The sequence below is a fragment of the Pleurodeles waltl genome, chromosome 9 (assembly GCF_031143425.1).
Source record: "Pleurodeles waltl isolate 20211129_DDA chromosome 9, aPleWal1.hap1.20221129, whole genome shotgun sequence".
Classification (NCBI taxonomy): Eukaryota; Metazoa; Chordata; class Amphibia; order Caudata; family Salamandridae; genus Pleurodeles; species Pleurodeles waltl.
The window spans coordinates 1,143,801,585-1,143,817,758 of NC_090448.1; the positions used below are offsets into that span (position 1 = coordinate 1,143,801,585).

General features: G+C 40.9%; 1 protein-coding gene across 2 annotated transcripts in view; it reads right to left on the reverse strand.

Annotated features, from left to right (window-relative positions):
* The window catches only part of RGS6 (regulator of G protein signaling 6), a 964,496-nt gene that overhangs the window by 274,566 nt on the left and 673,756 nt on the right, over positions 1–16,174 (reverse strand). For both annotated transcript variants that reach the window (XM_069208950.1, XM_069208949.1), the window contains exons 5-6: positions 3,876–3,982; positions 299–350 (exon numbers count right to left, since the gene is read on the reverse strand). In XM_069208950.1, the coding sequence (XP_069065051.1) occupies positions 299–350; positions 3,876–3,982 (159 nt within the window). The remainder of the gene's footprint in view (positions 1–298; positions 351–3,875; positions 3,983–16,174) is intronic.

Sequence of the window (16,174 nt, forward strand, 5' to 3'; positions counted from 1 at the left end):
ATCTGACATTCGTCTGTATGACATCTTCTAACTTCACTGCTCTCCAGAGTGCAAAATATTGCATCAAAAGACATAAGAACACCACAAATTATGCAGAATGCGTAACCTTCCATAGTCTGCACGCACACGAGATTTTTCGCATATAAAAACAGATTTGCCCCACCTCCCAAACCTACAACATGCTTAAAGGGGCCGGATTTGAGCCCATGGGAATGTGATTTTCTAGTATTCTAGAACACACAGGAGCTCTGCTTGTTGCCTCATATGTGCATCTAGCAGAGAGAGGTACAATTCTTACCATAGTCTGTATTTTCTGGTTCCCAGCAGTTTGAAGGCCAAAAGTAAGGTGACTGCAGAAAATGTAAGTAGTAGAAAGTTCATTAATAAATCACTTCAGTTAATCCTGGAATTAAGAGACAACTCATGAAACAACTTTTCTACACCACTTTACTAAGGCAAATTTCTTACAATGATCTTACAAAACTAACAATGAAAAAAAGTTGTGCATCTTCACAACCACCTCTAGTTGTAGAAAACAACAAAATTAGAATCCCGTGTGCTGCGGAGTGTGGTCAATACAGAGAGAATTGGAAGTTCTACAGTTATGGAGGGGTCTGGCCTCCAGTCAGGATTTTGACCCCCAACATTTATTCTGTTCTATTCTATTCTATTCTATTCTATTCTATTCTATTATTTTCTATTATATTCTGTTCTGTTTTATTCTAGGCTCTAGGTATGTGGACTACCCTATTCCTTTTTAATCCAGGCTCTGCCATGCGCCCCAAATTTTCTCAAATTTCCGAGGGCCTTCCCTTGCCTGGTAATTTTTCAACCTGTCTACACCACTCCATATTAGCTGCCCATGCCCCCACTGATGGAAACTCTTCTCCCCCAGTACCAAATTGTATATCTGCTATGTTGCAGAAAAGAAGTGCGTATGCATTCAGAGTTGGTTCGCCCCAGACACCCAGGGTGTCACCCAGACACCCAGGGTGATGAGCGAACCCTAGTGACCTGTGAGATCCTGTGTTTTACGCCCAACCAAAATGTCCTCGCTCTTGGGCAATCCCAGATCGTGTGTATTAATGTCTCCCACTGACAACTTCCTCGTTGGCACTGCTCAGTGTCTGTGGTGCCCATCGCGTACAGCCACGTCTGTGTCAATAAGCCTGATGTAGTTGTTTCAGCTGGATGAACCTGAAGCCATCCCAGATAGCGACCTCTCCAGTGTTTCTACAAGAAGTGCATCTTCTGGAAGAGGGCCCTATCGTGCAATCTGTTATCTGAATCCTCTCCAGAAGCACAGACAGGCAGTCTTCAAGTGTGTGTACCAGAGAAAAGGTGGGTAAAATGTGGCTATGGGTTGATCCAGTGTGGGTCATGGAAGGAGTATTTAAAGTCAGCTAACGTGGACTTTGGTTTAAAGCAAGACTACACTCACTCATCCTTCCGAAGGATATGATGTCGGGTGCACAGGATCCATCACTCAGAGTAATAGTCTGAATGCATGCTTTATCGTAAGCCTTATATCGTTTGACAATCATATGCCATCCACTACTTCCACCTCGCCGCTACATCGCTAGGTAATATGGGTAAGTAGATGTGAAGGAAGAGAAGCAGCCTTTATCACAAAGGCTCAACAACGAGAAGCCTTTAGAACGAAGGCTTTATCACGAAAATGCCTTTACAACGAAAGGCTTTTAGGATGAAATTTGTTACGATTATGCCTTTACAACATATGCCTTTTACAACGAAAAGAGTGGGAAATATAAGTATATTGCAGGTAAGTAAACAGTTTTTAAATACATTATATATATATTTTATATACGTGTGTATGTGCCCATAATTTTTTTAATATACACACACACACATATATATATAGATTTATGTTTATATTATTTTTAGTTTTTTTGTGGGTATGGGGTTTTGGGAGGTAATGGAATATTTAGGGTAGGTATAGGTTTTTGGGTGGTAAGGGAATTTTTAGGGTTTAGGGTGGGTATAGGTTTTTGGGTAGTAAGGGAAATTTTAGGGAGCAGGATGGGTTTTTGGGTGGTAAGGGAATTTTTAGGTTTGCGGGTGTCTTTGGGTTTTTTGGGTGGTAAGGGAATTTTTAGGTGTTTTAGGGTGGGTATGGGATTTTGGGTGGTAAGGAAACTTTTAGGTCCTAGGGTAGGTGTGGCTTTTGGGTTGTAACAGAAGTTTTAGGGTTTAGGGTGATTATAGGGTTTTGGGTGGTAAGGGAACTTTTAGGTTGTAGGGTGGGTATGAAATTTTGGGTAGTAAGGGAACTTTTAGGGTTTGGGGTGGGTAGAGGCTTTTGGGTTGCAACAAAAGTTTTAGGGTTTAGGGTGGGTATGGGTTTTTGGGTAGTAAGAAAATGTTTAGGGTTTAGGGTGGGTATGGGTTTTTGGGTGGTAACCAAAGTTTTAGGGGTTCGGGTAGTCATAGTTTTTTGTGGGTGGTAAGGGAATTTTGGGGTGGGAAAAGGATTTTTTTAGGGTTCAGGGGTTATTGGTTAAAAGATGTGTGTGTGTGTGTATATATATATATATATATATATATATATATATATATAAATAAATATGTATTTATATTGTTGTAATTAACACACATATATATATAGATAGATATATATATATCTTTACCACGGATACTGTTCCACAAAAAATGTAAGTATTTTACAAGTAAAAATAAACCCATTCATACAAAACCATAGAAATTCAGCAGTTATACTTAGAGTTCTGTCAAGTAACTATAACTTGCGATCCTCGCCATGCACTGCTAATTACCCCAGATATTACACACTCAGGACAACTTCTATAACGATATTAAAAATGTAAATGAAGGATTAGCAATCAAAATAATGAAGAAGAAACCATGCATGGCAGGGGCGCAAGTTGTAGTTACCTTGGGGCGCGAGTTATAGTTAGTTGAAATAACTCTAACTGCTATATTTCTCTGGTTTTGTATGAGTAAATTTTGAACCTAACTATAATGTCCCTGGAACCTTTGTTTATTCCAGTGAATATGTATATATATATTTATATATATATATATAAAATATATATGTGTGTGTGTATACATAAATATATAAAGGATTTATACTTACATTTCGTGGTAGAGGCTTTCGTTGTAAAGGCATATTCATTGTCATAAATCTCATTGTAAACGTCTGACGTTCTAAAGGCATTTTCGTGATAACGCTTGCGTTATAAAGCCATTCATTATAATGGCATTCGGTATTCCGCCATACATCCGTGAGGGAAACCATCATATTTACATTCCATCATTGATGATGTAGTGTTATGCAATGTATATGTGATATTACTGCCGGTTCTCATCGACCTCAATACAGTATCATACAACCGCCCCATCCGAAAGGTACTGTCACCTTTATCATTTTAACATTATCACTCCTAATGTATTCTTTTCTGCACTTGAATGGGGAGTAACTTGCAGCAATCATGATGACTGCAAATTTTCCATATTTACATTCAGACTAGTTAACACCAGTTTCTTGCTGGTGGTACCGGACACAGGTGTTCTGTGATGTAATAAAGTGATATGGTAATGCCATATTACTCTAAAAAACACATTGTGATCAGTTTGGGAATCTGTTTTCTGCAAGCACCTTTATTGCACTGTTTTGTCACTATAACTGGCGGCCTTGGTGTTTCTGTGGAGAAGACACTTGCACATAGGGGCTGAAGAACATTTGTGTCTCTGCGAGGGGTCTTAGATTCTCTTTAACTACTTTCCTTTGTTTTCACTTCTTCCACTCATCTGGACTAAGATGCATTCAGACATCTTTTGCTCGTGCCACAACCACCCAGGAGAGTTTTCTTCCCAAGCATAAGGAAACGCTGACCTACCTGGAAACGGTAGAAAGTGCCGTCATCCTTCAGGGTTAGGACATGGTCAGATATTGGGAAGATGTATCCCTGGGCAGCGATTAGGCTTCCTACGTGGATTGCTTCACCTGAGAGAGGAGGAAGAGAGATCACTTTTCAGTAGCCTAACTTAAACAACAGTTATACGTGAAAAAGACAGCAGTGATGTGGAAAAGAGCCAAAGATGCCAGCCAAATTAATTTAAGAAATTTAGGAAGACTAAGGCACTAATGACCAACTCAGCTGTCTGTCTTGCTTTCCCTACAGACAGTTGATTGAGAGGGAAACCTCCAAAAATCACTTACCTGGTCAGCCACACTCTCTGATTTCTCTCTCCATATTTAACCAGCCTTACAATCCTATGATCCATAAAGGTTAGTAATCACAGTCCATCTCAGTCACACTATGAAAAGTGTTAAGTTTGAGGGAATCAATACAAATTTTCATATCACCTCCCATCCCGAAGTCCTGCAGGCAAATATCTAGCGGCGACATATCAACACGCTGGACAACCACACAAGACAGGTTCCAACTGCACAAACAAGTGGCCCAGTAAGGAAGTGACTGAGCTGAAACAGATGTGCCCTAACCTTGAAGAACTGCACTGCAATGTAAATTAGAAAAGGTGATCACACGATCAACCGCAAAAGACACCGGAGGAGCTTCCATAAAGCATTCAAAAGAACAAAAAACACTAAGAAGATTCTTAAAATTTGTCAGGAGATGGCTATCCACTACGCAAATAATACTTTCCATAAGTAACACAACAAGCGTATGCAATGCCCTGATGTTAAAAAATCCCCAGCACGTGCAGGTCTACCCCAGGTAACCCACAGCTCTGGCCTTACCCACTGGAGTTGTATTTGCTCCTCGTGCCACATAAAGTCAGTAGTTTAGTTTTCCTTTGCTAATGCACAGTTCAAGATTTTGGAAGAGGTTTTGGGGTGATTTGGGCAGCCATTAATATGAATGACTTATATGAGAACACTACCCGGGAGCCAGAAAAAAACCGAGGCCTCCATCACTGAAGAGCAATGTCAAGGATTAGGATCTGTTCCCTTGACACTGAAGTGATTTCCTTCAGTTTGAGCATGCAGGAAGTGCAAGCTGTACATAGACTGGAGTAGCAGCTAAATAAAATAATGTCGCAGGACAGGAGAAGAAATAGCACTAATATTGGAGCTATCCAACATGTGCTCCTTACCTCCAGATACCTGGCTGACTCTCAGATCTATCTTTAAACCTGGATGAGAATTGAAGCTGCTCTAGGTGATCTCCTGGATGGGCCAAAGAAGAGTAAATGAGAGGCGGCAAGGAGAGGTGCATTGAACGCTCCGCCACTGGGCTAGCACAGTCCACCTGTTTAGAGCATGACACAGTGGCTACTTGATGGGGCAACATCAAGGAGCAGTGGTGAAGAAGACTGACCTACAGACATTTTACACTTATATAGCATTCACCACACTTTAAGACTCTCTTCACACTATTTGAAAACTGATTAGTTAAAAAGGTAAGACTTCAGCTATTTCCTGGAGCAAAGAAATGCATCACCATAAGATGCTGAACTGAAAAAGTAATTGTCCACCCTGTTCTCTCCACTTGTGCTCAAATGTGTATTGGAACAACTAAAGCCCTGTTTTGGCTCCCTAAGTCAGCAGTTGGCACCCAATGGTTAATGTTAGGTGCCAGGGATCTGGGAGAAAGCTGGTCTGAGCATTTCTACTCTATGTATAAGGACTTGTGTGTCAGGCCAGCCCTTCTGCTATCTGTGCTTTGGTCACCTTAGAGGAACAGTGAGGGGTGTTCAGAAATAGCCATATATTTTTTCAGCCTAGTTTTGCTTTAATAAGCAGATAGAAGAGTGTTTTCGGTGTGCCTTCTGATAGGAGGAGGACAGAGATGCAGCAGCTCAACAGCACAAGAGCCAATCTCAAGCTCAAATGTGATTTCTCAGGCAGGGTCTGTTGGCCCCTATAGCTTCAGTGCAAAGAAAGTTTCGCCTGACTTGGAAAACATTTATCAAAATCTAAAGGCCAATGTTTAGAATCACGTTTGCTTAGGCGGATTTGAAAAAGGCACTGTGAGACCTGGGGCTTTAGTACCAATACTGCATGAATAAATACAAGGACATAGAAAAATCCATCTTGGAGGTTGAATGTTTGCATGAGAGACCTCCACGACTCTTCTAAGGGGGAGTTCTGGGAGCATTCTGCATGTGGAGCTTAAGAAATAGTATCTTACAATTCTGATAAGAAGACCCTCAAAAAGCTTTCTGTCCCGTTGGTGAAAATGAGTAGGTTTGGGGTCATTTGTGCATACCTTGAGCGGCACTGAATCATAGGCTTTTTGTCAAGAATGCATTAACATAGTGAAAGATATGTGGTAGTATAGATGATGAAGCCTCTGGTGGTTCCGCTGTGGTCAGCATTCAAACAAAAATATTCTTTGTGGTTGGAGGGAAGTCAGATCATTTCCTTTTTACTAATAATCTGAAGGGTAGAAATAACTTCACTTTTGCAGAAAAAAAGATAACAGTCGCGGCTGGCGACGGGGCAAAGTGGTGGGGTGGAGGGGACAAAACAAAAGCGATAAAAAATTAAAAAATAAAACTTACCTTGACTGCGCCGCACCACCCCTCTTCTGCTCTCTGCTGCACTGCAGACAGGGAAAGGTTCCCAGCCTGCCCTGCAGCCAATCCTGACGCTGCTGGCGCCCTAGCGTTGCGCTCCCAGGAAGACTGGGAGCCTGCGCCTGCTCTCTCCAACCCGGCAACACAGTGCCAGGTTGGCGAAAGCTCAGTGCGCATGTCGGGCTGGAGAGAGCTCAGTGAACACGTGTGTTTGGCCGGCCTGAAAAAAACGGCCGAACACACATGCGCAATGAGGGGAGTGCACACCACTCCCCTCCCTGGCTGTCATCCCCCCGGCCCTGCCCCTTAAAAAATAAAACGATAATAAACAATGTTTATTATCATTTTCTTTTTAAAGTTTTGCAGCTGCTGGCAGGGGTGGGGTGCGACGCTCTTCCCCCATCGCGGAGGAGCCGCCGCGGAAAGATACCCGATTGGATCTTGAAAAATATTATCCAAATCTATATAGGAGTGGATTATTCTCTCTATGGGATCGCATCCCCTTTATTTTAGAATAAGACAAAGCATTCATTGAACCACACTTCACCACACAAAGTAAGAGTTTTGAGGATGTCTGAGAGATAACTCCATTTCAAAATAAATCCAGTGCCATGGTCATCATTCTCCATTAAATCAAGGCAATAATTGTCTATGGCCTTGGATAGTGATATGTTGAATTTACTAAAAAACATCTGTCTGGGGTGCAAGGGTTGGGGAGTGAGACTGGGTATGTCTCCTGTAAAACAGGAAGTGCGTTAGTATTGCGTGTTGACTTGCAGTGTGGGAGTAATTGAATGAGCCCTTTAACTTTGTATGAGTGGCTGTTTTAAATTCAATTTTTTAATACATCTTAATAAAAAGATGTGAAAGAAAAAATAAAGGTTTGGAATTTGCAGAAATGTACCAGTAATCTGGTAACTACTTTTAATGTATTTGGAAAAGAGCCGAAACAACGTGGTGCATTCAGGGGGATAGATTACTAAGGTAAATGTAGGTTGTGGCAAATCAGTAAGCTAGGGTAAATTGTAACAATTATGGCTATGACATGTCTTGAGCATGTGTTCCACTGGGGTAAGGTCCATATTACAAAGAAGGAGAGAGGCGTGTACAGATAAAATAACCGTATATGTTATATTTTTATCGTTGCCCAGATGTAATCAAATTAGAAAAGAAAAGAGTTTTGTCATGCATAAAGCTTTATCCCACCAAGGATAACTTGATATCTTTGTTTAAGTACTTTCTTTGCATTATTATGAAATATTGTACCTCTACAAAGAGTTTCCTTGTCTTAAGGCTTGTAGGTCCTGCCTGAATGTCCAGTCTCTTTGAGGTGAGTAGAAGAACAGGAAAAGGACAATGTACATCCCCTCTGAGTCCCTCTGAGCCAGCTAACATCCACTGGGGCACCACCCTCAGAGCCTGAGAGGCAGGCATTACCAGCTCCAGATGCAGTTGTTTCAGGTAATTACTCTTCTCAATTACTTGTATAACAAGTGCTTATTGTTGAGACTCTCACTCTATCAGGACAACACTTCTAAAGTTTTTTCCGATCATAAACTCAAGGAGTGAATTAATGGAGCTCCCTGTGGGTTTTAAATTGCCACAAGTTCACTCCTCCGTGATAGGTGTAACCCTCCATAGCACAATGGAGTTGCTTCCAGTCACTATGGTGTTCCTGGTGGTTACAGTATCTGTCAATTTCAGAAAAGAGTGACAACAAGATGCAAATTTTACCAAAATACACATTAAATAACTTAATGAGACATGGGAGATGCCTGCTGATAGATTAAATAACCTTTCCAGCATTAGGAATACGCAGGTATCTATCACTGGCTGCATCCCGCCAGCGCATGAATATACATTGAGATGTACTGCGATATCCTGGTGGGAAGAGTAAACTCATTCAACGCTGGCAGAAAGAGAACTATTTACTTTAATGCTGTACAACCACAGAGTAGGTCTTTGCATTTGTATTCTAACAAAGTTAAAATGTTAAAACGATGAGATGGTATATTATTTGGGAACCCACAAGTCTCTTCAATAAATTTAGAAGGATTTGTACGCCCAGAGAAGGGACCTATGTGACCACAAAATCACCAACAAAGTTTGCATGTATTTCGCATGTTGAACAGTTCAAGTTTATTTTAGCTCCCCAGGAGAAATATTATCTTGTTAGCAATATACAAAAAGTTAAATCTCTAGCCTTTTGCTGTCATTTGGCACTGCCACTAGAGGGCACCCCAACACTGCTGCCTTACATCTCCTTATAAATTCCCATCCCTTGGAGAGTTATATAGTGGAGAGGTTGAGTGAATGGGGGTGGATATTAGCGGATAGTGCAAAAAAAGCAAAAGCAGAATAGAGGGACAGTAGAGTAGGAGGGCAGTTGGTGGTGTAATACCACTTACATTTTCCGAAAAAACAACATCAGGGGATTAGGGCAGTATCAGAGTGACAGTGGGAGGGAAAGACTAGGTATTGGAACCTGCAGTACTAATGTATAAAATGTACTACTGCCTAAAAATGTCCAATAATTAAAAAGAGGACACAATGCTGTCACAGTTTGACACTTTTCATTTCTCTTTTACAAAAATGCTTTTCTCTTAAGAAGCCTGGCGCATAGATGGCAAGTGAACCTACTAGTTCTTTTCCTTTGAAAGTGAGATTTTAACTCCAGAAGATGTATTCAAGTGACTTTGTGAATATTTTACAATATGAAAAAGATACACAGATAAGAGCTAATTTATAGGTGAAAATTCAAATGTAAGCATGTATCAGCGTTTCCTTCTTAGGTCGAACCTACGCAGTGTGCATGCACTGTCTGCAAGACATGCTTTATTCAGTCTATGGGCTTTAACCACGCCCCTATTGAGATGTAGATCTTTGTTGTGCTTGGTCTTAAATACTTCCTTTTTATTGGTGCATGTTTCTAAATGTCCTGCCTTTGTGTGCTTAGATCCCTCCCAGGCGATTTCACTAAGAGAACATTCTTGTTAGCCATCACACTGCATTCACACTTCCTCCTGTTACAGCATGTGATGGCCCCTCCTCCTATCTGGGCATCATAGCGTTAGTGTTTAGGGCGGGACGCATTGGTTTCCATGACTGGAGTGCCAGCTCGATGCTTAACTTCTCTTGTTTTTAGGTCGAGCCTGGTTTATGTTTATTTATGTTAACAGTGTATTTTTTAATAAAGGTGGGTGTTTTCAGTAAATATTTCATCAGTCAATCCAAAGCTATTTTACTTGAAGCAAAAGTGAGTCTCTACTCACATCCAGCACAAACAGGAGTTGCAGCCGTGATAGTCATGTGATAGCCCAGCACTGTTAGCAGTCTGCCGAAATGGCGTCCGAAGCAGCATCAAACCAAGCATAGTGGCCTGCTCCTCCTCCAGAAGCAAAGAAGCCCATAAGTTAAGAACGGCTCCACTTCATGGCAAGAATGCAGAGCTCACCCCACATGTAGCATATTTTTACGATTAAGCCAGAGCAAGTAATAGCAGCATAGACAACGAAACTAACTGAGTAGGATATGAAGGAAATAGTGTACTCATTTCGGATCCTACTGGACTCGTGTACATTATTTGTGAGGGGTAAACATTTGAATTTTAAACTTTTATAATGTGTCACTTAAAAAGGTTGTTTCGTTAAGCTATTTTTTGCCACACAAATTACAGAACTTTAACAGTGTTGTTTGCACCGAGCGATCAGTGAGTGAGGCAATGTTTACCGTACCCTTGGCTCATCTCTCACAACCACTAGAGGTGGACCACAAATAAACAGGGAGAGCCAAGCGAATGATCTGGCTCGGATCTTAGAGCCCAGGAGCTGAGTCCTAAAAAATATTTGCTCTGTACATCATACAACGAACATTCCGTAAAATAAGATTAAGGGCCTGATTACGACCTTGGCGGAGGGGATTACTCTGTCACAAATGTGATATCCCGCCCACCGTATTACAAAATCCATTATATCCTATGGAACTTGTAATACGGCGGACGGGATATCCGTCACATTTGTGACGGAGTAATCCTCTCCACCAAGGTCGTAATCAGGCCCAAAGTCTTTTCAAAATTAAAAAAAAATACTACATTTCTTTAACATGTGGAAGCTTTGCCATTAATAGGGCACATTATAATACTCAGAGAAAAAGTACTTATTGAATGATAATTTTGTACAACTGGTATAATGAGGTCAAATAATTAAAATTGCTTTCAAACCCGATAATTAAAAAAAAGAGTTTCAGTGAAATAAAATATTTGCCTAAGACCAGCCAATTTTCGCACGGAGGAGGTTTTCTATTTCACTAAGTACAAATCAGCCAGTAAATGAATTGCTGTTTGTTGTTTCTTATGTTAAGGCTTTGTTTTACCTCAGTATTCTTTTTTAGGGTCGAGCCTGTGTCGCATGTGCTCGCGCATGCGTATCGCAGCGAGACGCTTTAGGTATTAGAAAAGGACTCGGAGCCCTGTCAACGTCACGTCAGTGTTTTTCATTGGTTCTTGGGCTTGCCTATTAAAATCTGCTTGCTTTCATTAGTCGAAGGCATGCATACGTCATGCCTTTTCCGGTATCTAGCCCTCCTCGAGCTTATCGACCAAGTACAGAAAACATGCGAGGCTTGCTGTTTTCTGTACGGCTCGTGGAATACTTTTTCTCTATTTTCATAGCGCAATTTCGCTTGGCAGAAGTCGAGCGCTTTACACAGTTAATTGCACTTTTTCAGGTTACGTACATAAATGCACTTTTGCCGATAGGTGAAAAGTCAGGTTAGGAGTTTACAATGCTATTAGCTCTAACATGAGCAAACGCGAGACCCGCTGCATTGCAAATGCTTGTTTTAATTATGGTGTGAACTCTGAAAGCTGAGTGCTTTAATGAGCACCACTTACATTACATAAGGTAACATGCATTGTTTATAGGCCTGGAGAGATTAAATGATTTGTCCAGAGTCACAGGATGTTGAACCAAAGCCAAGACTTGAACATAGTTCTCAAGTCAGAGTTCTGAAAGCAGGGACGGAGGGAGGCAGATAAAGGTTTAAAGTGCTACATGGCTAAATACTTATAAGGTCACAAAGGCGAGACCTATTGGCTATGTCAATGTTTGTTATGGTAAGTAGGTATGTGTTGAGTAACTATGTTGATGACATTTGACCTGAGAAAGCTGGGTTAAAATCTCAGTTTCAGCACTTGATCAAAAAACAGTGTGTGATTCTTGGCAAATCTCTCTTTGTAATATATTTATGGTATTTCTATAGCGCAAGCCAAGCCAAAAAGGCAGTGGAGTGCAGTATACGATGGATACAGGGATGTTTTTCCAGATCCTGAGTGACTAGATAGAAAAGGCCTGTTATTTTTCTTTTTTATGCTTCCTACTATGCTGTCTGATGGTGTCCTGGCTGCCGGGAAATGCTGAGAACTACCTTAGATGGTGAGCTTCTCTGCAAATAAGCAGGGATGCTGGTTGTGATAACTTTGTAAACAAACCAACTGGTTTTGAAGAGGGTTTGTGATGGCAAGGGGAGCCATTGGAGGTTCATCAGGGTGTGGGTGATATAATCATATATCTTCAGGCCCTGGATGAGATGTGCTTTGGCATGTAGGAAGCTCCTAAACGGTGCCAGCATGGAGCCTGGGAGGCCTTGTAGTAGAACAATATCACCATCCAGAAGGAAGAGTACAAGGGCTTAAACACCAGTGCTGAAGTTGCTTTCTGGAAGAAACTGTTGCACTTTTTTTTAGAAGAGCAAACTGGTGCCAGCTGCCTTTATTTTTTCGCAATGTGTTTCTTGAGGGACAAGATGTTTTCAGGGTGAATCCAAGTGATTTGGCGTTCAGTGAAATTACAGTGATGTGAAACTTTGAAATTATCTATAATGAAAAATGTTGAAGTAAAGCACTGGAGTTTGGTATATTTCCTGGACATGGACATGCTGGGCTGAAACGAAGGTACAGGAGAGATGAGAATGATGGAGTCGGGAAGGGAGTGTGGCCTAAGAGCCAGAGTTACTGACTTTGGACTGGGAACCAGGTTTGAATCCCGGCCTCGGCTCAACCTCCTGTGATTCTGGGCAAATCATGAGTATGATGGATGGAGTAAAGTCAGTCAGAGTGGCAAAGGACTTTATGATTGCCATCCTGCTTTACTCCACCTCTCAAATTTAGAGTTCACCTCCAGCACTGCCGTGAACTCCATGTGTTCGTATGAACCGCTGTCACAAAGCAATTTCAAAGTTTGGTGAGCATCTGTCATTGGTGATGGACACTTACACAAACTTTTACAAGTTTTTACCAAAAACAAACTCCCAAACCAGGAGATTTTCCGTGGTGCTGTTCGAAATAGGGTTCAAATAGTGAAGCTACCCTCATCCCAAACATATATCACATCCCAAGCAGTTTTCTTCTTGTTTCCAAGTCCAGATTTTTGGAAAGTCGGTCCAAACTGATTTGCCCATCATAAGTCAGGTACAGTGTTTTGGGATGAATTTAGGAATGCCAGGTGATTTTGTGTCATGAGATTCCAGAACTTTCACTAATAGTAATATGAGGAAGTTATGTTTTCTGAAGCAAAGGATGACATTTACAGGGCATTCTGGGTGAAGAGGAATAGGTCATCCACACAAGTTATACCAGCATTTACTTCACTGGGAGTCTAGGTTTCAGAACTGGGCAAGGGAGGGTAGGATTCCCTGATTACAGACTTTATCCAGGTCCAAATGTACAAGGTAGGCACGTCCCAGAAAAATACTTTTTGGAAAGTATGGTTGAAGCTATACCTTTGGACCTTAACTGTCCCAGTCAACATGGGCAGATTGTGCAGAATTCCATTTTTATCTGGAGAAATGCTTAAACAGAGGGTGGAAAGGCTTTTACTGTTCTACCATTTCTGTCACAGATATGTTTTGTAAAATAAAGTAGCAAGATACAGGAGAAGACATCCTCCTGGACTTGCTTTGATATCTAGTTTTAAGTAATGGTTTGGGCTGGTTAGTTTCTTTGAGTATCGTCCAGCACAAGGCCAAATATGGCAGGCAATCACTGTCAAAGTATTTGCTGACATGTAATTTTCGGTGAGAAATTTCTTGAGTGAATTAATAATTTTAATGATGCACAGTCACACTTGATGAATGAATGATGTTGCACCTGAAACAATTTGTTTTGTTTAGAAGTGTAAGTAATAATGTAGTTTAATTATGCCGCATTTCAGTGCAAGACACGATTTATTTAAAATGGATGCAGTTTCTGGTGTTTGGTTCATTTGTCATTCCACGTCCCAATTAGTGACCCACTGCAAGTCATTTCTCTCCATAGTTTAAAAAGTTTATAAAGCATGCATTGTGAATGAAGATTTCCATCGTGCAGGCATGCAGAAGAACATATTTCCATGAGCTATTGTTTTAGAAATGTTTCATATTATGTTGTTCATTTCCAGAGTGCAGTTGCAAGTGAAAAGTTCTTTTTTTTACCTTAGGAAATGGGTTAGTGCTAAAAAAAAATTAATAATTGCGTGGTTGTTTTTGATTTGTCGATGCAACCTAACCATGATCATACCATTCTGACTTTGCAGTTCGATTACTTATTCACAAATTGTGTATAGAAGCCTTTGGTGGAGGGTCCGTGGGTGACTTCCCATATTTCGTCTGAGATTCTGTCTGATTATTGTGAGACTTTCTTTTCCTCTCTATGGCTGCTATCTGTGCTCTTTATGAGTTTGACACATACTATTCCTTAATTTAACTGCTTAACTTGGGATTTTGCAATGGTTTGTGATTCTGCATTTCAGTATGTGAGACTTCATAGCAAATCTATGCATTCCTCTGTATTGTTAAACTAACAATTCTGCATACATTAATTTTTCCCTATTCTATTCTAGAGCTCATTTATTCAATGGTCCCAAGTTTAATTCTGATTTTTACTCTGCTAAATTAATGTTTTATTGATTAAGAGAGTAGTATCTTACAACTAGCAAAGAGAACTGTCCTAAATAAAAATCAGGGTATATAAAATATTGGGGTTAAGACAATTATTGGTGTTTGGCTCCCACATCGCCACCACAGAAGTCTTTCTTAACTTAACATCATTCAATTGATCAATCAATCCGTTAGATTTATATAGTGGACGACTTCTTCAGAGGAAGCGTCCCAGCGCTTACAGAGGAGCTGAACTGAGAATGCAAACAGCAGGTTGATCGTAGGCCTCATCAAAAAAGAAAGTTTTATACTCTTTTTAAAGGCTCAGAAGGAACTATGTATAGGTTGTAAGTGCATTCCAGAGTTTGGCCGTAGGAAATGCAAAACACCTGCCATCATTTTAGTGCTAAAAGTTTTAGGGAACTGCAGAAGCCTGACATTATTCAATCTTAAGGATCTAAGATGTTGAGGAGGCCTGAGTCTCTTCCTCAAGTAAGGAGGGGCCTTGACAAGTTAAGGATATAAATGCAAATGCCTTAAATTTGATACAATTAGCTATTGATAGCCAACATTGTTGGCTATGTTCAAATTGTTATGTTGTTGGGCCCTTCTCTTCCACTGCAATAGACCCACCCACATATGGGGGGGTCACCATTTTTTTTATCAGAAGTGTGGGAATACAGGACGGTGCAACATTTATCATTATCTTTTAAATTACATCATGTATTTGGCTTTCAATCACAAGTTATAGTGTAAAAAGGCCTTGGAAATCACCAGGCATTATGGGTAATCCAAATCTCTATGAACAACTCTTAGTCATCAGCTCAGATTCTGAAGTACAATTAAAAAATAGAAAACTTTCCTTTATGCATTTTGTAATTCATTCTATTTTTTTTATGTCTGGTCAGTAGAATGAAAAATCACTGTAAGCTGTAACAAGGATGGTTTTGGGAAAACCTATAAACACTTTGCATCTCTAAGACTGAAAGAGTCTGATGGACGTAGAGTTAAATTGCTTTCATAAATTGGCCTTCTGTGAAAACACACTCAGATGAAAGCATGGCCACAGGTTTCTCTTTATTCTGCCTACTTCCACCAATTTCCTTTTTCAACAGCATTTTTCTTTGGGAAAACCTTGACCAATCACTACAAAATACCAGTTGCCCAACTCAGCATTTTTGTACATTTTCAGAAATGTATAGCTTTGTGGATCCACCCTGGGCTTCATACCTCTTCCCCTACCCCTTCACCCCCACCACCCCGCGCACCCACCCAAGATTCAAATAGGTAGAATCTGCAAAAAACGAGGTTGACTATCATTTGGAAAATAGTGAACACAGTGGTGATGCAAATTATTTTCCCCACTCTTTCTTTTTCTGACAGCTGGGAAGCGGTTGAGCAGGAATCACTTTACTAATGCCATTTATTTTAAAGACATAGGACCTGATTACCAGGCTGGCGGTCTCCAGACCACCAGCCTTGTGGTGGCAGTCAGGACCACAGCTGCTGTGGCGGTCCGACCGCCACATTAAGACCCTGGTGGTCAGACAACCACGGTTCCACCAGCACCGCCGGGATCCATGATCTCGACGGCCTGGTGGTGGTGAAGATTGTAATCCACCATAGCAGCACTGCCCTACAGATTACAACCTTGTTCTAAGCCAGTCTTTTCATGGCCGTGAAGACGCCATGAAAAGGCTGGAGGAGAACGTGAGCAGGGAACCACGGGGGGGCCCTGCAC